We start from the raw sequence: 26,733 nt of genomic DNA on the forward strand, positions 1-26,733 counted from the left end.
CTTCCTCCTTTGGTATTTTCCTGTATCCACTTCTTTCAGGTTTGAGTTCATCGTCCTCTCCTACCTCTCCCTGTGTTCCTCCTCCTCATTTCCTCTCCCTCTCTAGGCTCTGAACTCTCCCTCATCTCTCTATATATTTCTACTCTTCCTCTAGATGTTTCCCCTCTTCCGCCTCTACTTTCTCCCTCACTGTAAACCCCTTCTCCTATTCACTTAGTCTCCCTCACTTAGCCCCCAATCTCTCCCTACAATCAGAAGCGGGCCGGGTGATAGGCGAAAACCTAAGGAAACTACAATATCCCCATGTGTCTTGGAGGTATCTTGGGGTCAGACGGCATCTTCTTTATTGCTGCCAGACTCGAGCATGGCTCTACCCTGGAAGACTGCAGCCGAACTTTAGTGTCAGTATGACAATTTTCTTTAGGGAAATATCTGTAAGGTCTCTGGTTTTGGTACGGGTAAACACATGGTTTACTCCATATTTAAGTATGTGTTTCTGTCGACTGTGGTTATTTGATGTTCGCGGATACTACTTTCTAGCCTGCAGAGCCCTGTGCCTTTGGGATCACAAGGAACCTTTTTCATGCTGCAAAGGTCTCTTTTCCCCGTTTGACTATCAATATTCTTAATGCATGGATGGGATCTTGAAGCCCTATGCACGATGTTCAAGGCTGGGGTTCGGGAAGGGGCCATGCAGTTTCTCCATATACTGCCTCTATGGGCAGAATCCCAGAGCGAGCAGTGGTGCCTGTCCACAGGGACTCCTAATACCCGTCTCCTGGACTCCTGAATGTGACCTTGCTACAAAGAATGTAGGGGCAGTGAGAGAAGAAGAACCCGGACTGGTGTCAAGGTGAATCCTAGAAGTGGATGTCTCTACACGTGCCAATGCAGTGTGTTGCATATGTGTCATCCCTAGCGTCCACTGTATGAAGGCTGGGTACTAAAACCATGAGAGGCCTCCACCTGACGCCAAAAGATAGCATAAAAGTCCTTAGGGACTGCCTTAAGAAACACCCTCATGGCATTGGTGAGCACTCTGGAAGGGGAAATCCTGAAGAGAACTCTGAGACTGACTAAATGAGATCTAGCAATACATTGGAGTAGACTCTGGTAAAAATGTTGCCTGTGGATAAACTCAGTCACTGGGTCTCACTGGATATGAAAGGTTTTAATCACCTTCTTCCGTGCAACAAAAGTCACTTATGGCCAATGGAGTTCTGATGATGAAGAACTTAGCATAATTGTGCAGTCTTTTCTTAAAAGCACAACCAAAAATGGAGTCACAAAGGAAACAGCCACGCCAATTGACGCCAGGAGACTATTAAGGATCTGCATCAGAAAATTGTGCATCTGCTGGCATGCCTTGAAACCAGTCAGTTGAAACACAAACGGCTAACAGCAATACCTACGAGGAAACCAGGAAAAAGAAGGGAAGCAGTCACTCTCCTGGCCCTCCTATGAAGGACTTCAAAAAATGTGAAAAAGCATGCATCACTATCTGAAGAAACGCAACTCTTAGTTCCTTATCTCCATTACACCACATCTGAGTTAGTAATGTTGTGGAATGCGTACAGAATGCTTGCTTGGGCTTGTGGGTAGAGCCGCAACTGCACACAGTCTTCCACTGCTTTTCAAATCCTTTGCAAGAAATACTCTGATCTGTGCATAAGAAGTACAGAAATCCCATGAGTCTGGAGGAAGGAGAAACCATCTGTACCGGTACATCACATACCATTGTACAATGGTAGGTACTGGTCAGTGGTTTCAGGGATCACCTGAAGAACTTGGACTGAGCAGGTTGTGTGCAACTTTGATTTATTCCACTCAAAGAGACAGAGTTTAGAATGAAGCCTGTAGGAGCCAACAGAGAATCTCTCTAACAAAACAGGGTTATGTCTCAGTATAACAGTGCCGAGATTCAAGGTAATAAACAAGCGTGAAAGATGCTGAAACTCTAGTCTAACGTAGGCAGTTAGTGGTAATGTTGTATCGCTCTAATTGGCTCACATAGTCACTCACAATTACTGGAAGTTTTAAGGGTTACATTGCTCCTTCTTTCGTGGTCTGGACAGGGCTACAGTTATCCCTCCTGAGCTTGTAGTAGGGGGAAAAGCACTGAGTACCACAACTCAAATGACTTGGGGTTTCCACCATTAACAGTAAATTTCTTCAACATCTATGCTGGATGGATTGTCAGGCTGCAGATATTGTTGTCACACACCTGTCAAAGAAAGTGAGCTCACACTGTAGTAGCAAGACAGAGACCGCTTTAATATCTTTTAAGACAATATACACATATCTATATGTTTACTCTACCAGGACAATCCTGCAACAATCTGCTCCAACTTTATAGATCACGACCCCCATGACCAAAAATGAAACCTACCAAAGACCCTTTGAGAATAGAAACTCGCTATCCAGTCCCTATGAGAATGCCTCCCTCCTCTGTCCAGTTACATCTAGAAGATGCAAAAGTCCTTCGTCAGCACAGATGTCTCAGCTGCACTAATCATGTGACCGGGCTTCTTCTGTTTCAAAAGATAACCAAGATCATCATATTCCAACTAGCATGTTGCACTGAACTGCTGACTCGTCAGCACCCATATTTCAATACAAATGAAGCACTTATGCACTTCTCCGTTATTTGTAAGATGATTCCCCCATTATCCACGATATGCGGTTTATACATTGTTCAAATGTATGTGCGAATTCTGTTTCATTGCATCACAAATTGCAGTTGGTTAGTAACTTTGTGACTAACATCCTAACATGTTGGTTTGGTGTGCCGCCAACTCTGATGGCCAAAAACAAAAGTTTTGCTCATTGGGCTTTTTCAAGTCGGTTTGTAAATAATGAATCTCCAAGGTTACAGGTAGGGAGAGTCAAAGCAGTTGGAGGATCAGTAGTTGGATATATTGATAAATATTAGTAAATTAAACAGAAAATGGTTTAATGAATTGGTCAGTCACCAACCATGAGAATTAGGAAGAATAATAGGAAAAATAATATATAAGCCAGACAAATAAAGAGAAAATCATAAATCAAGTTACTTTTTTTGCGTTTTTATATCTATGGATCCTTTGTAAGACATTAGGGATCCTTTATCAACATTGTCAAACATGGATTGGCGTAGGACAATGCCAATAGGTCTGCATACTTAGAAGGCGGAGGGTGAATTAGTTCAAATTCAGTGATGTGTGGTTGTTGGCGACTGTTTTATTTTGGAGTGTGATATCAGTGTCAGGTCTACTGTATCAATACAGTGATTTTTTGTTGTCATGCAGCTATACTGGTGCCTAGATTTTGCTCCACATCTTCAGTCGGGTTGTGCTTAGGAAGTGATTAGAATATATGGGCTGCAGAAATACCTTCTAGTCCTTCATTGGTTCGATCTGGTGCATTCTTGACGTTTCCATCCTTGTTGTTTTCAGTCTAGTTAAAATTTCAAAAACTGTTAGAAATGCACATGATTTGCATGTTCTTGTATTCTTCTGTGCTATCATTGTTGATATCCTGCGGTGCTCTGCTTTGATTCTATATTTGTCTTGAAATAATTAAGGATGACCTTAGTTCGTAGTACTTAATGCAGGACTTTCTTTTGCATATTCCTGATGTTCTAACTAGTCTGGTCAGTGCGCTATGTTAGTTTTAAAGAATACAATTATTCCTTGCATGGTACGTGCTTTGCTAGACCTAGTTCCATGAGTAATACTTAATGCAGTTCTGTCATTTAGAAAAAAGCGTTTCTCTTGGTGCCTAGTCTTCTCCATGCAATTATTCCTAGCAAAGTACGTTTTGATAAGCCCTATGTGAACAGGCATGGGATCAAGAGAGAGACACAGACTTAAAGTATTTGTTTTAAAACCTTTATTTACTGGTGTGGTGGAATGCCTGGCTGGCCCTAACTCTAAAAGGATGGTTCCCTTAACTGATGTTTCTAATGGCCGTCGTCTAATCTCTTTCCTGTTACTGTCTTGTCTGTTATTTGTGCTCCCTGAGGCCTCCGGGCGAGTTGGCGTGTTACAAAAATTAAAATAAAGTCCAAAATAAAAGTCTGCCTGTGTCTAAACCCATGCTGCCCTCACGTTGTCCAAAGATGTGATAGGTAGAATTTTGGAAAGAAAAAATAGTGGTTCAACAAAAATGGCAAAATCAAAGTAGGTTTCAGGTGGTCTTCCCACCAGGTGCCATTTGGTAGATGTCATAAAGATGGGCTCACTCACCAGGACTGTTCGTACAACCTTCTCCACAGGGCTCTTACAGTGAACTAAATCCACCTCCAATGTCCTTGAGTTCCTTGGGGTGCCCTTACCCAAGCTTTAACTTGCTCACTTTCAGCCTTCAATGCAAAACAGTTTCTTCAAAAAGCCCAGCAGGGTTCCCTTCACCAAGCTCAGGCCTCTTCCAACTTTCAAAACGTAAAACACAAGATCAGCTGGTCAGGATGTGCCTTTTCTCATGTACAATCTTTTCTGCATATCATCCTCTTATGGGGTAGAATCAGAGCCTTACGAAAAGGCTATGCTCTTTACTTTTCCTCGGCACGACCACTCTGACCCTTTGCCCCTCTCTTGGTTCGTTACTTTCACTTCCTTTTGCACTTCTTCTCTTCAAGTACTTCCTGTGCCATTTTCCTATGTTCCTTTGTTTTTTCCATGCAGACTTTTGCACTGACGTTTATTCCTTATCTTGATTGTGCGTCTTGCCTGCTTCTTTCATGCTTTTGTGCACTCTTGCACTGGCTTCTTCCTTTTTGGTTCACTCGCACCCTTTTTATACTGTCCTTTCCTACGTGCCTCTTGCACCTTTTCTCACGGGTTTCTGGCCCTCTTTCATTCATATCATTTCATTATCCAACACACAAGCGCATCTTGCGTTTACTCTGTTACATGGTTAGTTGTATCTTTGTTGAAGACTTCCCGTCAGCTTCAAACGAACGCCCATTCAAATGCGGTCGTCTTTCTTAAGCTTTTCTGCGTTGCCTTGTATCGCACTCTTCACAACCCGGCTCTGCAAATCTTTCAGACTCAGCGGGCTGGCTTCTGTGCTGCCACTTCCCTCCGGCTCTTTGTTTCCGAGGGCAGGGTCTCACCACCTGCCCCTCTGATACTCCTGGGTTGTCTCACCAGCCCAGGGGAACGAGCATTCACATACACAGGTTCTGCAGGGGCACCAGCACGCCTCTCAGCTCCCGTACCTGGACTCTTCTCGGCTCCCCAGAGACACGGCTCCCTCGCTACGCTTCTGCCCTTTCGTGCTGCAGATCCTCAGTGTCTCGGCATCCCGGTCTCTGGCGTCTGGTCCTGGGCAGTTGTGGCATCTCAGCTCTCCTCCCAACTAATTCTCCTACTTGTTCTTCTACTCGCTCATACATTTGTGTCAGACCACACCTTTTTGAGTGAAAAGACCAACCAGGTGGAGTCAGGTGTTAATGGTTACTATTGAATGCCTGGCTGTTAGTGGGACAACTTGAGTTCTTTCTATGGTAGGTTTCCCTTACTTTCCCCATGTTACTCCTATGGGTAATCTTTACTGATCCTAGTCACCTCTTCCTCGTCTCAGTATTTAGTGGAAATGGGGAGGAGGAGATGGGTGTAAGTGGAGATACCCCATAAAGGCTAAGGGAGAGTAGGTTGGTGTGTTTTTGGGACTGGGGAAAGACCATGTCTCGCCCTTGGGTATCCTCCCAATCCCTCTTCACCCTCCACTCAGGTGATCCTCCCTCGCTTGTTCACACCGAGGGTTGGCATCCAAAAGCAATGGCCCTTCCCAGGTCACCTGAATGGAAGATCCTGAGGGATTGGGTGGGAGAATACCATCAGGTTTCTTACACATTGCTGTGGTTTGCCAGAACTAGTCCTATGTGTGATTCTTAATGGATTTCTATAACTTGGAATAAAATGTTTCTCTTGGTGCCTAGTCTTTTCCTTAGGAGAGGATTGCCTCTAAACGCGATCCCATCTGCTTACCTTAAAGTCAGGGGTTAAGTTCCCCACCCTGATCCGCGGTCCATTCAGGAAGCTGCGCTGTTTCGGTTGCGAAAAGAAAAAATTAAAACCCGGTTTCAATTAGGAAGGCTTAACTAGTGATCTGCCATATTGGAGTGGTGTAGTATTTAGTTATGGCTCTCTATTCTGGTGATTAAAGTCCAGGTATCTGTTTTATTTACTCCTGGAATTAGATACATTAAAGTAGCAAATCTTTATACTAGAGTTCACTCTTATTAGTTGGAAAGGAAAGACACAGTATAGAGCCACAAGAAATGTACAAAGCCATACGCAAGATCAAGTGGTCGATCATGAAAAAACTTATAATAGATCTGCATCAACCTCACATACACTTGTTTCATGGTGGGTGGTGTCCTGATGTACACAGGGACCAATCATCTGTCGTGAGAAGACAATGGCAGTGGATATAGAAAGGAAAATGTGCACAAGATCACACCGTGAATAGCTTTGCGTCAAACAACATGCACTCAGGAACCAGGATACATGTACACTGAAGCACAGGATGTGCAAGTAGAACATTATAAGAATACAAATATATGAAAAGGGTTGTGGGGTAAGCACCTTGAAGCTCCTTATGATTACGAAGAAAGTCACCAAGCTTCCCGCCCACAAACTCTTTTACAGGGACGGTCAGCGCTAGGCCCACAAACCTACAGAACAAGCAATGCTAGGATCTGTGAGCTAACATCCTTGATGGTATTGTATAAGGTAATTAAAAGACAATACTCATGAGGATGAGAAATACCACCTAAAATGTCAGCACATCGCATGAACCCTGTTGATCAAACGGGGACCTAGAAAGGCTATAACAACAAAGGGAGGATAACTTAATACAGAAGACTCCTGACAAGGGACAAGTATGAATACTGATTACAGAATAGTGGGGAAAACATATGCATTCACACGGGAGCTGGATACAACGGCACACTACACCTAACAATCAGTGCGAAACCAAGGGAGAAGTGCAAGGGAAAACCAGGAACAAACTCCACGAGAAAGTCAATGAACAACAGCAGGGAAAACGAAATTGCAAGCCTTTATTACAAGTGCAATACCTCTGCTTTCCCCACCCAGGGAAGTGAACGAAAAAAAGACAAAATAGGAAATCTATAAATGAGGGGAGTCTAAAAGATCAAGGTTACACTGCAGCATAGGGCAAAGTCAAAGGAATGAAGAACACAGACAAAACTGGAAAGTGCTGACTGCAAAACAGAGGAAGACAGAAAGGGAATCCAGGAATCAGAAAAACACTAATAAGGACACTAAATTCGAAATCTAGTGTACAAAAAATAATAATCTAGGAACTAGGTACTAAGCAAAGAACCAGGAACAAGGTACCAGTCACAAACAGGAACACTGCATCCATGACCAGTGCTGGACTGAAGATAACTGAGGCTTTAAAAGCATGCTAACGAGTACATGCCTCGGGTGTGTGCTGCTTGCTAGATCTGCTAGCAACAGGTGCTGCTTACCATCCACCCAACCTTGTCCTGCAAGGGTGGAGATGAAGCAGTGGGACAGGTATTCTGGGAAGTATAGTCTTTTGATTAAAACGGCATACTGACTGGCAAAAACCTAAAATGGATCTGGAAGGGTATTGACATAGAAAATAAGGATTCAGAAAGAATGTCCAATAGGGAAGAAACCCTAAATCAGGCCGCAAAGTGGCAGGAATGAGAGTGAAGGGATCGAATCGTGACATCATCCAGCACAGGATTGTTGGGTTTCATCTAGTTCATTTGGGGTTTCTTACAACAACAGATTCAAAATAATAAGCAATGTGTACATTGCAAAATGAAACTATTATTAGGATGGCTTCTCAATAATAACACCCTTCACTCCCTATCCATGGTCATTCCTTCTCTAAATGAACTTCCTTTCTTGAAACAAAAGATAAAGTAATGGGTCTAAGCAGTGGGGTTCACAATCCTTCGCTTCTTCCTTGGTCCCAAAGGTACCCTAAATATTTCACAAGTACTTTTGGGGTTTCGCTGGCCACCGTTGGGCACAAATGTCAGCTTTCTTTGCTGTAGGTTTTCTTTTGTTACTTGAATACAGAGGGGAAATCCACTCCCTTTCTCTTTCCCTTCCTAACCTTGCACTTACCATGCACCCCCTTGACATTTCACCTCTTCTGGTACCTCTACATCAAGTAACTTTCCCCCTTTCTCCAATTCTCTCTCACCCATATCTTCCTCTCGTACCTCTTCAGCAAGTACTGTTTTCTCTCTGCAGTCCTCACTTCCCTTCTCCTCTGTAGCAAGTAATGGTTACTGTTTATTCACTCACCTCTCACCCTTTTACTTCTACCTACAAATATATTCCTCCTTCTCCAATATTTTCTCAATCTTCATTGATCTGATCTGCTATCTATTGCTTGATCCTCTTTGCAACCTTCCTTTACCCATTCTTTCTCCCACCTCCAGCCTCCTCTCTGCACCCTTTGGTCTCTTTCTTTCTTTAACCTCCTGTCTCCTATTTCCAACTATCTACACTCCTTTGCTTTTCCTGTGGTTTATTGTAGGGAACCTGGACTCGCCCATAGGACCTTCTCCTGATCAGGCGATCCTGTTTCAAGAAATCTGATTGATTATGCACAAACTACATGCAGCCTCAAGATTGTCAACAGGATCTGGTAACAAAACACTTTTACAAGTGCGGTGACTCACATGTCTGTATTGTTTTGTCTTTATTTGACACTTGATGTTTCCTAGCATCTCAATAGTGTCTCTCCCTCAGAACCCTCTCTCCATTGATGCCATTAAGCCTATTTATGAACTACAGATGACAGGCTAATACTGACATGAAGATGAAGAGTCCTTGGGACGCAGGCACACTTTGGATACTTGGGGCACAATCTTCCCTTAAGCCAACAGGGTCCAATGGTACCCAAATGTGCTGAGCCACTGCCTTCCATTCATGGCATGCTGGAAGTAGCCAAGGGATCTTCTCTGCACCACTCATTGGGCCCAGAATCACACAGCCAGTGTAGGCACCCATACCTTTTACTACCCCACCATCCACACATCAGGTCAGACAGGGGACTTTGTCACAGTGGTTGAGGGGAAAATGGTCTGCTAAGGATCAAATGGGACTATATGTGGATGGATGCATAGAATTGGTACCCTGAATCTGTCTTGTGAGCATCCTGTAAAGTGATTATGGATTTAGATAGTGCTGTGGCTTTGCATTGAGAGCTTTGAAAAGTTTTCAAAGTCATGGAGATATGTTGCTTTGCTTGCCTGACTTTGCCATGCTGCCTCACAATCTTTGTATACAGGCATCTCAGCAGTCCCGGTATCCGTTTAACGCTTGGCGAGCCGGCTTCCCAAAAGTGTATGCGGCCATGCATGGTGTTGTTCATGTGCTCTCCAACCGTTTCTGTGATTAAATTGTAGTCCTGATTCACACCCTCAAACATTCCCAAGGTTTCTAGGCCCAAGCACATTCATTTGGCAGAAAGGGATGGGAGGGTCTAGGAATCCCGATTTCACTGACAAGTAAAGTTACACTGCACAGTAGGCAGCTTCCAATGGCCTCCAGATGCACCTGCCTGGGACTAATCAACATGACCTTGTCGCAGTGTCAATAATAATTTGGCATTTATATAGCGCTACGAACGCTCAGGTATCTGAGCGCTGCTTATTATTACCCATGGTGTGTGGTGCTCATTTATCGACCTCGGAAGGATGAAAGGCTGAGTTTGGCCCCGCCGGGATTCGAACCTGCGTTAGCAGGCTCTGCACAGATGTCAAAGCGAGCTCTCTACTCGCTGTGCCACTTGACCGGCTATGACACAACAGACCTTCTGATCTACTCTATTGCCATCTATGGTTTCCCTCTGAGCTCTTCAGTAGAAAACATACCAAGGAGATGCAATTGGTAAGTCATTTACAGCCCGGCTTTTAACCCGCCTTGAGTACAATAGACCAATCCTTTAGGCTCTTAATTCAACAAAAATAAGTTGCTTTGAGAAAAATGAATCTGTATACTAACTTCTCACGGCAGTGTTTGACGGGGGTCCCAAGAAACAAACTATTGGAAAATGTTGCAGGACGTGGCATCCCAAACGGGCTACTGCGATCCAGTGTAAGCCTATATTCGAATAATAAAGGGAGAATCTGCTGGGATGTAGCGGAGCGATATCACCTCGCCAATCAACATCAATCTTGGTGTCAGACAGGGTTGCGTATTGGCCCCTATTTTGTTTTTAATATATATTCATAAATTAATCACCAGATTAGAGCAGTTGGACTCAGATCAACCTAGAATGGGTCACAATTGTATCTTGTCGATGATGCAATCCTGCTATCTAAAACCCCAGTGGGCTTCTGAAAACATGCAGGTGCTTTCCACGAGGGATGCTGGTCTCACGATTAATATAAAAAAACGAAAACAATGGCCTTTCCTCCTTAGTACAAGAAACAGCCTAAATTAAGTATGATAATAGAAGGTCAACAGATAGAGCAAGTATACACCTTTGATTATCTGGAGACAGATTCTCAGCTAATGGCACCTGGACAGCCCCATTACAGAAAGTCACTGCGAGTATAGACAGAACTAGTAATGTTATGTTGAAATTGCTTGCATACATGGCAATGGTGCATTATTCCCTATGCTCCAAATATGTAATAAGCAAGCAAAGGCTGCAGCTGTATAGCTGTATATGGGTCTGAAATCTGGGGATATGCCAAATTGGGTAGATTACAGGTAGTAGGGAATACTTACACTGCTACCGAAGACTACCCCTAAAACGGCCCTTGAAATAGAGCTAGCTCAAGCCAATATAATGGATACATCTAGTCGGCCATCTCTGTATTGGGTACGACTGGGCCTTCACCTGAGTTGTCTAAATATAGGGAAGCCTTAATGGATCTCCTATCACAAAATGGAGGGAGAGGCATCCAGTGGTGTAAATATGTGAAGGAGGAACTAAAAACCCTGGAGTTGGAACATCTATGGGCGAACTCCCCCACTATTAATAAGGAACAAGTTACTTACCTGTAACTGTTGTTCTCCAGCATGGGTCTGGCATGGATTCACATGCTCATGAATATTCCCCGTCGTCAAGCTGGGAATCCTCGGTAAAGAAAAAATCAGTATCAGTTTCGTTTCTGATCTGTCTTTCTCAGTAGTAACCAATCACTGGTCTCTGGGTCATACTGCCCCCAGCCAATGACTGCCCTCTCCCTAAGCCCCACCCCTGGCAGCCATCCTCAGATTTGGTCGCATGTAAAGTGGCAGTATGACCAAGTGAAGAGCCGCAGAGGGGTAGGAGGGACGGTTCGCATGTGAATCCATGCCAGACCCATGCTGGAGAACAACAATTACAGGTAAGTAAGTTATTCCTTCTCCAGCATGGGGTCTGCCATGGATTCACATGCTCATGAATATAAGAATACATAGCAGTACACACATGCACAACCACGGGAGGTGGCAAAGGCTCAACAGTAAGCATTACATAGACTCAACATTAAGCAACTCTTACCTCCTCACCAGGCCCACCTTCAGGCAAACAGGTTGCGCAGCACTGCCTGGCCGACTCTGGACTCCTCTCTGGAATCCCGGTCGACGCAGTAGAATCTCTTGAAGGTGTGCGTCGACCTCCACGTAGCAGCCCTGCAGATGTCCAGCAGAGGTACACCAGACAAGAACGCCGTGGTAGCAGCGATCGCTCTGGTCAAATGGGCTCTCAGATGGCCGGGCAACGGTTGGTTTGCCAACCGGTGACAGTGCATGATGCAGCCGGAGAGCCATCTGGAAATGGAAGCCTTCGAGAGAGCCTTCCCTTGGTTCACAGGTCCAAAGTTCAGAAACAGCTGTGATGTCTTCCGAAAACTCTTCGTTCGGTCCATGTAGAACTTCAGTGCTTTAGCTACATCCAGCGAGTGCAAAGTCCTCTAGGCCGGCGACGCAGGCAACCGGAAGAAAACTGGCAACACCAAGGGCTCGTTGAGATGGAAGTCCGACGGCACCTTTGGCATGAAGGAGGGGTGCGTCCTTAGCACCACCCTCGTCTCGTGAAAAGTCAAGTATGGAGGCTTGCAGGAAAGGGCCTGAATCTCTCCCACGCGTTGTGCGGAGGTGTTGGCCACACGGAACGCTGTCTTCCACAACAGGAACTTCAACGGAGCCGAATGCAAAGGCTCGATGGCGGGCCCATGAGCCTGGTCAGCACCACGTTGAGTTCCCACGCCGGGGATGGAGCCTTCACCGGCGGGAACGATCGGAACAGTCCTTTCATAAACTCCTTCACCAGGCGATGAGACCTCAGGGATGACCGTCCTGCAGTTCTGGTGTAACGGGAAATCGCTGCCAGATGTATCTTGATGGAAGCATGAGCTAGTCCAGCTTTGGCCAGCGACAGTAAGTACGGTAGCACTTGAGGGGCCGTAATCTGTAGAGGGTTATCTTCTGTGCATGGCACCAGACAGAGAACCACTTCCACTTGTGTCCGTAGCACTTGAGAGTTGAGGACGCCCTGGCCTTTGCAAGAACCTCTCTGCAGTCTGCCGGGATATCATACCCTCCAAACTCTAGTGCTGCAGGAGCCAGGCCTGCAAGTTCAGCGACTCTGGGTCGTGATGAAGGATGACGCCTCCTTCTCTGGAGTGAAGTTCTGCGTCTGTCGACAGTTTGACTGGTGGGGACGCTGACAAGTCCAGAAGGTCCAGGAACCAGATCTGCCTCGGCCATGCCGGTGCGACGAGGATCATCCTGCACCAGGACCTCTTGAGCTGGTTGACGAGTCGCAGTAGCAACGGCAACAGAGGGAATGCATACAGGAACCGGCTGTCTCAGGGGAACGAGAAAGCATCGCCCATGCTCCTCGGCTAGGCAAACCTGCTGGCGCACCTCTGGCACTTGGAGTTTGTCACTGTCGCGAACAGGTCGATCTGGGGTTTTCCCCATCGTTGAAAGAGTCGATCCACTTGATCCTGACGCAGTTACCACTCGTGGCACGAGCGCAGCTCCCTGCTGAACGAGTCAGCAATTGTGTTGTTTGTCCCTGCCAGATGAAAGGGTACCAAAAACATCCCCTGGGCAACGGCCCAGTGCCACAGATCCTGGGCTTACTTGGACGGGGCTGGGGATCTTGTTCCTCCCTGCTTCCGGATGTAGAACATCGTGGTGATGTTGTCAGTGAAGATCCTCACCACCTTGCCCTTGAGGGATGGGAGAAACTACCTGAGGGCCCAGAACACTGCTCGGAGCTCCAGTATGTTGATTTGGAGCGTCCTCTCCTCCGGGAGCCAGAGGTCTCTCGCGTGAAGGTCTCCGGTGTGCGCTCCCCACCCCTACATGGAGGCATCCGTCGTCACCGTCACCTGGTGTACTGGGGTCTGAAATTCCGTGCCCGCCGCGAGATGCGCACGGGTGCCCCACCACCGAATTGCTTGGCGGAATACCTAGTTGAGCGAGATCTTGTCCTCGAAGCTCCCCGTCACTTGAATCCAACGGGCTTCGAGGAACTCCTGTAGAGGGCGCATCCGAAGCCTGGACAGGTGCACCAGGTAGATGCATGAGGACATCATCCCGAGAAGTGACTTGATAGACCTCACCCTGGCCACGTCCGTGGCCAGCAGACGCTGCACCTTGCCCAGGATGGCCTTCGTCCTTTCCTCCGACGGCAAGGCCAATCGCGCTACTGTATCGAGCCTGGCTCCCAGAAACAGTGCGACCTGCGACGGAACCAGGTGGGATTTGGGGAAGTTGATGGAGAATCCCAGGTCCGTGAGCAGCCGGACGGTCTTCGCTGTGTGTTCGACGGCGAGTTCCCTTGTTCTTGCTCAGATGAGCCAATCGTCCAGGTAGGGGTAGACGTGGATCCCCTGCAGGCGCAGCCGCGCCGCCACTGGCGCTAGGCACTTGGTGAATACCCTGGGCGCCGACTTCAATCCGAATGGGAGGGCCTTGAACTGGTAGTGCCGTCCCTGGACCACGAACCTGAGAAACTTTCGGTGTCCTTTTAGTATGGGGATGTGAAAGTACGCATCCTCCAAATCCAAAGGCGATAGGAAGTCACCTTCCTCCAGCTGGCCCAGCATGTGCTGGAGGATGACCATCCAGAACTGCTGTGCCTTGATGTATCTGTTTAGTCGACGCAGGTCCAGGATGGGACGCCATCCTCCTTTCTGACGAGGAAGTATCTTGAGTATACTCTGGAGCCTCTTTAGGAAGAGCTCGATGGCTCCTTTCTTGAGCATTGCCCTTACCTCTAACAGCAGTTGAGGGACGTGGTTTTCGTTCCTGGCCACGGGAGGAATTCGGGGGCACTTCTTTAGAAATTCCAGAGTGCGCCCGTGGGCCAGGGCATCCAGCACCCAACGGTCGGTGGAGATGTACTCCCACACGCTGACTAACTTCGTCAGCCGGCCTCCGACCGGGGTGCTTCGGTGGGGGCCCGACGCCACAGCCGGTTCAGTCTTGCTTGGAAGCAGCCTTGCCGCCTTGGCCTCCCTGGCGATGACGGCGAGATTCACCTGACTTGCCTCGTCCCCTGTAAGCTTCTTGCGACGAGGAGCGGGCCGCCTGACAATACGTCGAGGAGCCGCCGCCGAATCCTTTGGAGGCACCTTGCTTGCTTCGGGAGTTCCGAAAGGGTGGCCGCCGTTGCTGCAGAACCCCCAAGGCCTGAGCCGTCTCTGTGTCGGTCTTGATGGCCTGCAGTGACTCATCCACTGTCTTTCCAAACAGATTGTTCCCGTCGAAGGGCGTGTCCAAAATCTTGGCTTGCACGTCTTGGCAGAAATCCGTCGCCTTGAGCCACCCCCGCCGTCTAAGGCAAATGCCATTGCCCAACTGGCAGAAACCGGTGTCGGCAATGTCCGTGGCTACCGTTATGGCGTGGTCGACGCCACCTCACCTTCCTGTATGATCGCCAGGGCCTCTGTCAGGTAGGAAGTCCAACAGGGGGGCGATCTTGTACCACAATTCCCTGTCGTAGCGGGCCACAATCGCTAGGGCGTTGGCCGCCTTAATCGTCATTGCTGCCGACGAGATGACTCGCCGTCCCATGGCGTCCAGTTTCTTTCCCTCGCTGTCCGGTGGGGAAGTTGAAGATGAAGCCGATGCCCCCCCGTTTTCTTCTTGGCTGCTGGCGATACGACCGAATCTCGGGTCGGCTGTGCCCTCAGGCACAAGGGGGTGGCGTCGGGGACCCGATACTACTTCTCATACCGGTCCCGATTGGCAGGCGTCGTGGACAGGTTCTTCAGAAGCGCAAGTCCCTCGTCCCAGATGTCATCTAGCAGCGGCACTGCGAGGACAGTCTTCCTCTTGGCCTCGCGCCGTTGGTAGAGGAAGCCTCCCCTCTTCTGCTCTTCGGGGCAGAGCTGTAAAAGCACGGATGGCCTGGCAATCATGGCGTGGAAGGAGCCAATTTCGTCGGGCGGGGAGGCCCGAGGAATCGGTGATGGGATATCCGTCCCGCTGTCACCACCGTTGTCATCCGTCCCCGCCGTGGCCGTATCTGTTCCCGTGTCATCCCCAGGGACAGGGGACGGGGTCAAAGGCTGAGAGGGCTGAAAAGGCGGGGCCGGATGAATCCTCCTCCTCTTGTTTGGAGGGCTTCCCGATGGGCCCGGCTCTGGGTCATCCGTCGGGGGTAGAGGCAATCTCGTCCTTATCTCTGTGCATAAGGATTGGATTGCCATCAAAATGGCCGCCGAGTTGTCCTGCGGCTCAGGCTGCGGCGGGCGCGATGGTTCCTCCACTGGAACCTCGTTGGTGCCACCCTCGCTCTCGTCGTCTTCCTCGTCGGGATCCTTCCTGTGGGACCGGGCCTCCTCAACGTTCTTGCTGAGGCCCTCCAAGACTTCAACCAGCTCCTCCTCGGAGGCTCTGTCTGTGTCTGTAATGGCCACCGCCCCACCCTCTTTTTCCACGGGCGTCTTCTCGATAGGCCCCGGAGGTAGCCTCCACTGGGGTAGCCTCCACAGGCTGTGCTAGGGCCGTAGCGACTTCCTCGATAGAGGCCTTAGCCGGGTGAATCAAGGCCTTCACCACATGGTGCGTGCCTGCGGCTTTCACCTTGGGGGGAGGGTCACTGCCTCGCTCCCCCTCGGCTGGTTCCTTCGAGATCGACCAGGGCCTCTCCAGAAGCTTAGCCGGGTTCTCGGATTTTCTCTTCCCCGAGCCAGAGCGTTGGCTCGTGGTTGATGGCGCCGGTGAGGATGCGCCCAGCCTGGCAGCCGAGGAGCCCGACCGTTCGGTGCCCGCGGACTCGCGGTGCTTTGCCTTCTGTTAGGCCCCCGTAACCGGGGCACCCTCACAGGACTTAGAAGACCGCTCTGACTTCTTCTTCTTCTCACCTGACGGGCTCTTGCCTTCCAGCCAGTTGGCGAGACAGGTCCGACGATCCCTCATAGTACGTTCCGACATGTTCATGCAAAACGCACAGTCCTTCTCCATGTACGTTTTAGCTTCGTGGAGGCAGTAGAGGCATCTCGAATGCTCGTCCTCCTTGAACACGTTCTGCAACTTGCATCCAGGGCAGTTCCTGAACAGCTTGGATCCGGGTGTCAAGCTTCCCTTTTCCTGGGCCATGTCCACGAGGTAGGGCTCAAACTTCTGGAATCCTCCAAGAAGCGTAACTCGATGAAAACTTCACCCTTGAGGGGCGTAGAAAATTCCGAAACGGGTGCCCGTTGATCGGAAGTAGAAACCGTGGAGCTTGAGGCTCGATTTAACCGAAGAATGAGATAAATCTCTTTGAAAAAAGCGCAAAACGCAATAAAAAGATCGAGAGCTATAGCACGAGGACTCACAACAATTGAACGTGCGGTAAAGATCGGAGGATGGCTGCCACAGGCGGGGCTTAGGGAGAGGGCAGTCATTGGCTGGGGGCAGTATGACCCAGAGACCAGTGATTCGTTTCTGATCTGTCTTTCTTAGTAGTAACCAAACTGATACTGATTTTTTCTTTACCGAGGATTCCCAGCCTGACGACGGGGAATATTCATGAGCATGTGAATCCATGCCAGACCCCATGCTGGAGAACTGAACCAAGAAATGAGTCCAAGAAGCCTACATGAAAAAAATCAAATGCTAATATTTTAAATTATTTCACATCCTCCGCACAAGCTCATGCTTATCAATGTTGTAAACCAACTCTTGGGCCGGAAAAATATGACATCCTGAATCCACCATTTGCTAGATCCTCTTACAAGAGACATGGATTCAGCATATTGCCTTTGATCTCTGAATTATTTCAATGGCATGTTTCGGACTCTGAATGATGCCCGTTTGTTTTGCCTAGAAGGAAAACATTGAGCACTTTCTATTCCTATGCCCCCATTACATTGAATACAGGAAACGCTACTTAAAACCTATTTAGCTAAAATACAACATCAGATACTTCTCCGATGCACTAAGTTTGTCTAGGTGTACTGCAGATGAACTGTTTGCTTTTTCTAAATACATCCATCGGGCATGGCTTCGCAGGAAGAAACCTTTTTAAACATTTATGTATATGTGATATTAACGCAAAATCTAGTGTGTTCTCTATATGTGTCGATTACTTAACAGTAAAATGGCCATATTTTTTTAATTATTTGCACTTGCACTTTATGTGTGGGATATACACCTGATAGTGTTTTTGTTAATGCATGTCAACAATTTGTTATGTTGTTTATATTGCTCTGTTAAAGTTGTATGGTTTAATCCGAAATAAACATTTCAAGAGAAAACATACCTATTGTTCAGAACCTATTATTTACAATTCTATATAATAGATAAATATTGCTTCAATTGTTTAAATATGCTTTGTTTAACATAGTGACAGCTACTTCACTGTCCTTATACATTTCTTCATGTGAATGGATGATAAAGTTATGTTTTTTTCTGATACTTTGTTATGCTTTGGCACCTAATGGGAGAAACCCGTGTTGGTCTTTGCACCAGTGCAAATAAGGTAACCAGAGCTCTGTATGGGTAAGAGTGCTTCACCTGTTGCAGAATACCTGACTTGAAGCATGGTAGACAGGGTGGCTGTGCATCTGGGCAGAACCGCCTCTTTACATTAAATGTATAACAATGACAATGCAGTTGATAGATGCCAACCTGTAAAAGGAGGTCTTCCAAAACCAAACATTTATTAAACCAACCTCTATTAAAAGTAGAGGTGTGTTACAACATAGTTCACACAGTACAGCTCTTTATTTGGGCACCCAGTAATATGAAGGAGAAACCCCTCATGGTAGTTCCGATAGACCAAACTCTCCCAGGATTGCACTTCCAGGCCCCAAAATAAGGCCCCCCTCGAAGAGCACTTTAGTCCCCTGGTTTAAAAGGGATTGACAAAACATCAAGCAGATTACTAGGTTAACATTGCATATTTGAAGGGTAGAACAGGACAGGGGTACTAGGAGTCCCCCAACAGCTGGAGAATGAATGATGAATAAGGGGATGAGGGTGGGAACACATCAACAATGATGTACTCATATGAACTAAAGGATGGCGTGTTGTGCAACCAAAGGCCACTTAAAATATAATTTTAGTACGGATAAGCAGATGGGTGGGAAATGTCACCTAAACTCCTAAACCCAATGGGCTCACTTCCCTAGACACCCAGTGAATAGTTAATCAGTCCCACCCAAAGTAGTTGGCCTTTCCCATCACTGGGTTCCTTCACTAGGGCCACCTTCAACATCAGATGACGGTCTCCTTCTGGGACAGGTCTCTGCAAACGGTGGCTCATCAGATATTTTGGACTTGGACTATGATCCCCCAATATTAAACTGTGCTGGTTTTGGCTAAAGAGGAGTTTCATTCCAAAACCCCGGGGAACCACAGTTTGCAGAGGCATGTTCTGCTGTCAGTAGGCTGAATTGTTTTCAATAGGCATAATCCTTGGTCTTCACAAAAGTATTTCGACACTGGCTTTCCGACTGCAGTGGAGTTTATAGCAAATTGAACAATAAACTCGTAATACAGTAGAGATGCATCTTTCAAATAATATGTGCGTGTGCCCCTATTTACACTTCCTTGTCCCAGTCTCAAGGCTAAGGTTGGTGGTGGATACACATTTAACAGAATGTGGCACATTCATCTTTACTTTGTAGAAATTCTGTCTGGCTATTTCACACGCATTGTCAAAGGGAGAATGTATTTATAGTAGACTTTACGTTTCTTTTTTGTTGCATTCTGAAGCCTTCTCATCTTAATATGTGGGCTCCTTCTCTTTCATGTGTGTTCGCTGATGTTTCATAAGGTGTGGAATCTGTCTAAAATTCCTCCCACATTGAATACATATGTATGGTTTATCTCCAGTATGTAGTCGATGATGTGTCATTAATGTATGTGGACGTCTAAAACTTTTGCCACATTCGCTACATACATAAGGTCTCTCTCCAGTATGTATTCGCTGGTGCCTTATTAATGTTTGTGATGTTTTGAAACTGTTCCCACATTCATTACACACGTAGGGTCTCTCTTCCGTAGGTTTCCCATGGTCTTTGTTCAGGTTTGACAGGCGGGTACTCTTTATACAACCCAGGCATATATTCTGTTGATCTGTGCTGTTAAATAACACATGCGCATTCATGTTTGTGAGCTGGTTAAAAGAAGTCCCACACCGACTACATACAGCCATTTGTAATGTAGGATTTGTTTCCTGATGCTTGCTGAAAATGGATGATTCATTAACACTATTGCCATGCTCGCGCCATGTATATGAGCTCTGCAGTTCTTGGGATTTCTGATTATCAACGAGTGTTGAATCCTTGTTGAAGTTGCTTCTGTAAGCAGTATGTGAACATGTAATTTCTCCTGGGCAATTTTGCGGTTGATTAAACATAGATTTCCCCCTGCTGCTATTCTCAAAGTTATCAGCAGTGTGAGGTCTTTCCCAGCTATTCACTTTCCGTTGTTTTGTAGAGTTTATTGATTTTGGTAGACCTTAGAGATAAAAGAGACAATTATTCAATCAACAGATTGATGCCAAGTAATGAAAAAATCATAATATATTTAATACAAATCACAGAACTACACAAGAAGAAAGAAATACACAGAGGACCCCAGGGTGTTTTAAAGGGGCCATACAATCTTTACCAAAATAAAATATGTAGTTCCTAAATGTTACTCTTTTGTACCGTGCCAGTTTTCCAGCAGAAATAAATTGTTCCACCTATCCTCTTTTCGATATTTTTGTAAGAAATGTATTTCATGTTTTTATTTAACTGCATTTCTAGATTGCTAAATGCATTAAGACATACAAGTGCTTTCTGGCCCTGTTAAGTCTGTAAAGGTAAAGGTAGAGTAGGGACACATCAAACTAAAAGAGCAACATCTTGCCCTCCTACCTTAGAGAAAGGGCCTCTGGAATACGCTCAATGTCTTCTGTTAGTGAATTCCACATTTGTGCAGCTAGAATAGAAAGTTATCTCCTGAGGACCGGTCTGCTGCCATCGTGGAATCAGTAAACTGTGATGCTTTGTGGCTCTCTAAGGTCGAGTTGTAGTATGCCACTTAACATGTTTTTTCAGGTATGTTAGTGCTTTACCATAAAGGGCATTATGTGCGAGGGTTAGCATCTTAAAGCTAATTCTGGTTTTCATGTGCAGCAAGTAGAGAGATCCAAGTACTTGTGAGATAGAATCCCATCTCGAGTTTGTGCAATGATACGGGCTGCTGAGTTTTGTAGAATCTGTAATCGTTGAAGGTCTTGTTTATTAATGCCTACATAAAGAACCTTGGAAAAATCCAATTTAGTGCTTTACTTTACTGCATTTGTAATGCGCAAGACAGGGACCCGGAGGCATTAGGGCGCGGAGAAACACAAAAACAAAGAGGGAAACCAGGGTCGGAAATATATTACCAGGTCAAAAGAGCCAGAAGGCAGAATCAAGCAAACAGCCACATTTTCATCTTTTTCTTAAGTGAATCTAGAGTTTTCTGAGATCTAAGATCTAGAGGCAGATTATTCCGGGCTGTCGGAGCTGCAATGTAAAAAGCTCATTTTTCAGCCTTCATGGTCCTGCACCTGGGAAGCATCGAATACTCCTGGTTGTTAGATCTAAGAGATGTACTATGAACTTTTTCAATGATTAGATCTTGCAGATAGGGGGGCATTAAACCCTGTCTGCACTTAAAAGTAATGACTAGTAGGCGGAAAAGAACATGAGCCTCTACGTGGAGCCAATGCAGCGCTTGTCTAGCAGCCGAAACATGGTCTCTTTGGGATAGTCCCATGACCGCCCCCACTGCCCCATTTTGAACTACCTGCAATCTGTTATAGTCTGATTTACTAAGCCCAGCAAGATGGCTACAGCAAGTCTAACTTAGACCAACGCAGAGACAATAGTAAGAGCAATAGTTGGGTCTGTGTGATAAAAGGTCGAAGATGCACTAAAAGCTTTATGTAGTAGACCGCCGCTGACTCAAGTCTCCCAACGTGAGCCTTCATGTCAAGCTGTTGATCAAAGGTAACCCCCAAGGTTTTTACCTTCTTAAGGGGGGGTTATCTTGACACCTCCCAGTTGAAAGTTCTCATAGGATGGGCCAAGCTTTGCTAACATAGACTGAGCTCTGTCTTTTCCCTATTCAGCGCCAAGTTATTCCACAGCATCCAGTTCTCAATGATGGCATAAATTCTATTCAACTCAGCTTTGTCCTGAGCATGTGTTCCAGTAATAGGGATGACACACTGCGTGTCATCCGCATAGTTTGTGAACACGTCCCCTTCTTGTTCCAGAAGGGCGAAGAAAGGGGCCATAAATATATTGAATAGGCAGGGTGAGGTACATGCACCCTGTGGGACACCAAATTTGATAGGGACAGGCGGGGCTGCTGCCTCCTCGTGAAATACTCTGCTCTCCCTGTTGTCCTGGAAAGAAGCCATCCAACGGACAGCTGTTGGGGAGAAATTAGCCACTTCCTCCAACCTGGTGACCAGAATAGAATGGTCCACCAGGTCGAAGGCGGCCGACAAGTTAAGTAACATCAACATGGATGATTTTCCCTTATCCACACGTTCCAGAAGAACAAGTTACTTACCAACTGGTAACGTTCTTTCGACTGGATGTTCCTCCAACTCATTCCACATCTTTGACATGTAATGTCCACAGCTGTGCACTTCGGAAACATTTCGGTAGAGGGTGACCTGCGTCGATGGCGTCGGGTCCATTTCCCTCGAAGGCCTCCGTCGAGGACGACGTCACAGGATGTCATAAATAGGACGCACGGCGCCCATAGCCTCAGTTTATGTTTTTTCCCCCAGAACGTGTGGGACCGGTCTGATGCCTGCTGGACAGCACTTAGCCTTGTGGAAAACGGAAGCTGCAATCGCATAGGAAATTCTCCTGAGTGGCAGGCTGGGAGGGCGATGTGGAATGTGTTGGAGAAACATCTAGTCGAAAGAACGTTACCAGTTGGTAAGTAACCTGTTCTTCCAATGGATTGTGTCCTCCAACGCATTCCACATCTTTGAAAGATTCCCGAAGCAGTACCAGTAAATGAAGGAGGGAAAAGAATTTAGAGTACACAATTAGATTGTGGAATAAAGAACCGCCTTCCCAAAGGCCATATCCTGACCATGGATAGTATCCAGGGAATAATGTTTTACAAAGGTGTGGATGGAAGCCCATGTAGCAGCATCACAAATATTCCAAATAGAAACACCCCTCTGGAGGGTGGTGGAATTAGCCATGCCCCGAAAGTGCCTGCAATTCACTCACTCTGCGAGCGGAAGTAACCGCAACCAAGAACACAGTCTTGAAGGACAGTAATCTCAAAGGACAAGAGTGCAAAGGTTCAAACGGAGCACCCATGAGAAATTTCAAATCCAAATTCTAATCCCAAACCGGCACCTGGAAAGGGGACGGTGGGAATACATTAGTCAGCCCTTTAAGAAACAGAGAAATCAAAGGAATCTTAAAATAAGAACATTCTTCAGACGAGCGCTTAAAGATAGACAGCACCGGGGCGTGGCTTGGAGCGCCATTGATGCGGCAGCTCCCTTGATGGCCTCTGTGCTGGGCCTGCCGATTATGTGATTATATAACGGTTTTGGCATCCCTACTTAAATAGTCCTCGTATGAGGTACAATAAGATGATCGGAGGACTTCGCCGAGCGAAGATTGGGGAATTTCAGCCCTGGAGGGCTCCAAATTAGGCTGCCTTGCCCGCACCGGACGGTCCAAGATGGCGGATGGGGGCTCGCCTTGGCACAGCTCGCCTGCGTGAAAGTGCTCCGGCGGTGCTGCCCCTCTGTGAGGTGCCTGCCCGCAGGGTCTTGCGGCCGGCTTGAGCCCCGAACACCGGTGCCTTCCTCTGAGGTTTCCTCAACTCCGGTGGCGGCCGCAAGAGAACCTCCTGACACAGGCTGCGGATCCTCCGCTTCCCGCCCGCTCACCCCGGGACAGACACTGTGGACCTGCCATGGAGGAGACTGCCGCCGCACTGAAGGACGCTGCCCTTGAGTTCCCAAGACGCTGCCAGGACTCCGCCGAGATGGTGAGTGCTCCCTCGGCCCCCAACATCCCCTCTCCCCCGCTGGGCTTGAGATCCTCCCAGCTTCAGGGGACAGAGGAGCTGAGGTTCACAAGCATGGCAGCTGCTCCATCTCGGGGGGGTGGGGGGGCAGGGTGTCCTCAGTCATCCTCTCTGAATTGGGGTTGACAGCAGCGACGTTGAGAGGAGGCGTGAGGGTGGCGCTCCCACGGCTCTGCCCAGGTGGGCTCTCCATGTGCTAGCTGTCTTCTCACTCCCACCGCCATCTGGAACTTTCGTCTACTCCTGGGGCGCTCCTGCCCACCCGACAGCTTTCCTCCCGCACTCCCCAAAAGAGGTTCACAACTACAGCTACTGCCACTGCTACTATCAGGAGGCCTCCCCCTTTTCTCAACGATTGAGCGGCCCGAATCAGGATCCCTCCTGCCCTGCCAGGGGGCAACTCTGTATAGAGGGGGATCTCTCTCCTACTTCCTGGGGTGCCCCAGCCCACTCTACGAACCTTCGCCCCTCGCCCGCTGCTGCTACTATAACCTGGTGTGCTCCTACTGTTCGGGGGTTGACTGAGGCCGCCTCCCCATCTGGCTGCATCCTGACTTTCTGGCTACTTGCCCCTACACGTTTCAGGACAGCTCTGGGTGAGATCACCCAGCCCCCACCGAGATTGGGAGCTGCTGGAAGCAATCCTAAGGGTACCCCCCCCAACCTACCCTGCTCCACGGAAACAACGAACCCCCCTCATGCCATCATGGCTAAGCAATCAAAAGCCAACAAAAACTTAGATATCACCACAATGTTACTTGTGACTGGCAAAAGCAAGAAACAGGACCCCCCCCATCCAGATTAACTCCACAAAAGTTGCCAGACAACCAGAGATCCCTTGCAACTAAAGAAGACATCCAAGCTTTCATGGCAGACATTAAGTCGGAATTCAGGTCATGCATGACGGAACTCACTACGAAGCTTGAACACACTAATCAAAGGGTCACAGAAGTGGAACAATGCCTGGGGGGAGTCGAAGACCGTTCCCAAGAACACTCTACTGCTTGGGGGGGGATCCAACGTTCGATTAAAGCCCTACAAGACGGGTGTGAGATCCTTGAGTTTAAACAGGAGGCCCTCGAGATTAGGGCCCGGCGCAACAACCTCTGGATTTGAGTCATCCCATCCTCTGTCCCAGACAAGGAACTCTCAGAATATGTGGGGAACTTCTTTCAGGCTCTTCTCCCCCACCCGGACAAACCTCAGCTGCTGTTGTACTGAACTCACAGGCTGCGCCCGTGGTGACGAGTGGAATCAGACTCCCCACCTGATGTCATAACGAGAGTGCATTTTTACACGATGAAGGAAGCCATTTCGGCAATAAGTCGCTCCCGGGAGGGGCTCTCCTTCCAAGGGTCTACCCTCCAAATTTATCAAGACCTCTCACTTCTCACCTTCAGGGCTCAAGTCGAGGGTACACGCAGGTGGACGCAGTCCACCCACTTTTTTCAGAGGGTGGACTCAGTCCCCCCCAGCTAAAATGAAAAACATTGAATGTCCTCTTCGAATTTTTGTACTAAAGGCCTCTGCAGGAATCGAACTGCAGTTGTCAGATTTGTAGGCAGGACATTTCACCACTGCACTAGAAATGTCCCATTTCGGTACTGCAAGTTCCAGGGAAAACATTGGTATTGGTTCTTCGAGTTTAAAACATGCACACCTTTTAAAGTTTTCAAAAACACTATTAGAAGAAAATATCCTCTTGGTTTTGTGTGTGTGTTGATTTTATGAAAGGAAAGTACCATTCGTCCTGTGCAATTTGGGTGGTAATGCAAAGCCAATTGAATGAAATTTGCACATTTCACCTTGATATGCTAATTTCTGTCAACATTGCATTTGTTGATGAGTCCCCCCACTTTAATTGTTAGGACTTGACCCCTGCTCACCTTACAGAGGAATATTCTAAGCATGTGAATCCATGAAAGATCCAATGCTGGAGAAAAGGAAATTCCTCTGCCTTTTTACCTCCAAAGCCATCAGATTTGCTACAGATGGCTGTTTCCAACAGCACTCCAGTTCACTTACAAGGGTTCCCTCTGAAGAATCAGCCACCTGGAAGACAGCGAGAAGATTTTGCACTCACATTCGCCAGAAAGCACCCTGACCCTGCCGGTAGCCAACAATGAAGGCGGAGCTCCCTCTTCCCCATCGAAACCCAGGGGAACTCCCTGGTCTAAAGTGCCAAGGTATGGGAGGCGTAAATAATCAACCACATGCTATCTAAGGACTTCTGCCACCCCACCCCCACCCCTCCAACTCTCTGACCTCCTCTATGGAAAATGCTGACCATACACTCTCTAGCTACAGACTTTCCGGCGGGTCCCCCACGGTTCATGCCCGTTTCCGAGGTACAGATCATCTATGAGTCCTTGGAATAATTTTGTTTTCTGGTTGCCAGCCCCTGCCATGTTGGCGAGGTGCAAGGCTCTGGCCCAGTTGGCCATGGGGAGGGGGACTGACCCTGAAAACCCAGCCCCCCCCTTTGAACAACCTTCTGTTCTCCCGTTGGAGGTTCAGACTAAAAGTTCAGACGCAGAGTGATTTTCCCGCTACAGCTCCCCCTAGTGACAATTGATCCTGGCCCATCCCGCCCTGCCCGCCTGGCCACCCATGTGGACGCAGATGTGGACGCAGATGTTGCACCGGATTGCCAAACTTTACGGTTTGTTTCCCTTAATTTTAAGGGTCTGAACTCCCCTGCCAAACGCAATTCAACGACTCCTGGATGAAGACACCCGAGTGGCTTTACTGCAGGAGCCCCACTTGCTTCCGGTGGACTTTGGGCGTCTTCAGTCCGGATGCTTCCCGTTGCAGTTTTTAGCTTCCAACGGCACTAAGAAAGGGGGGACGGCAATTATTTTTGGGAAGGGTCGAAACCTGCAAATCTTAGACATGAAACTGTGCCCTGAAGGCCGCTATGTCGCTATCAAATGCCTTTTACTGGGCCAATTATACACTCTTGTCTCCACATATGCCCCCAATGTGGGACAGTCCGCCTTCTATGACTCCCTGGGCGTGATCCTTTCTTCCTTCTCAGAAGGTCAAATGGTGATCAGAGGCGACTTTAACGGGGTCCAGGACCCAACGAACAACAAATCCCATCCTCCCTCTTCCAAAGATTTCAATACGGCGCTGGGCCTCTTACACCTTTTCAGAACTCTAGAGGTAGTGGACTCATGGCGGGTGCTCCACCCTACAAAGAGAGATTTTTCGTTCTACTCCTATGTTC

The 26,733-nt window shown here is 47.7% G+C and overlaps 1 protein-coding gene across 6 annotated transcripts in view; it reads right to left on the reverse strand.

The window, feature by feature from the left end:
* The window catches only part of LOC138488178 (zinc finger protein 343-like), a 725,547-nt gene that overhangs the window by 243,017 nt on the left and 455,797 nt on the right, over positions 1-26,733 (reverse strand). For 4 of the 6 annotated variants that reach the window (XM_069614974.1, XM_069614975.1, XM_069614973.1 and 1 more), the window contains one exon: positions 18,078-19,910. The exons of the other annotated variants lie outside the window; for them this stretch is intronic. In XM_069614974.1, coding sequence (XP_069471075.1) covers positions 19,174-19,910 — 737 coding nt within the window. In that variant the 3' untranslated portion in view covers positions 18,078-19,173. Of the gene's footprint in view, positions 1-18,077; positions 19,911-26,733 lie in introns of those variants that run through there. 6 annotated transcript variants of the gene reach the window in all.

Source organism: Ambystoma mexicanum, chromosome 9 (assembly GCF_040938575.1).
Source record: "Ambystoma mexicanum isolate Mex_15411 chromosome 9, UKY_AmexF1_1, whole genome shotgun sequence".
Lineage (NCBI taxonomy): Eukaryota > Metazoa > Chordata > Amphibia > Caudata > Ambystomatidae > Ambystoma > Ambystoma mexicanum.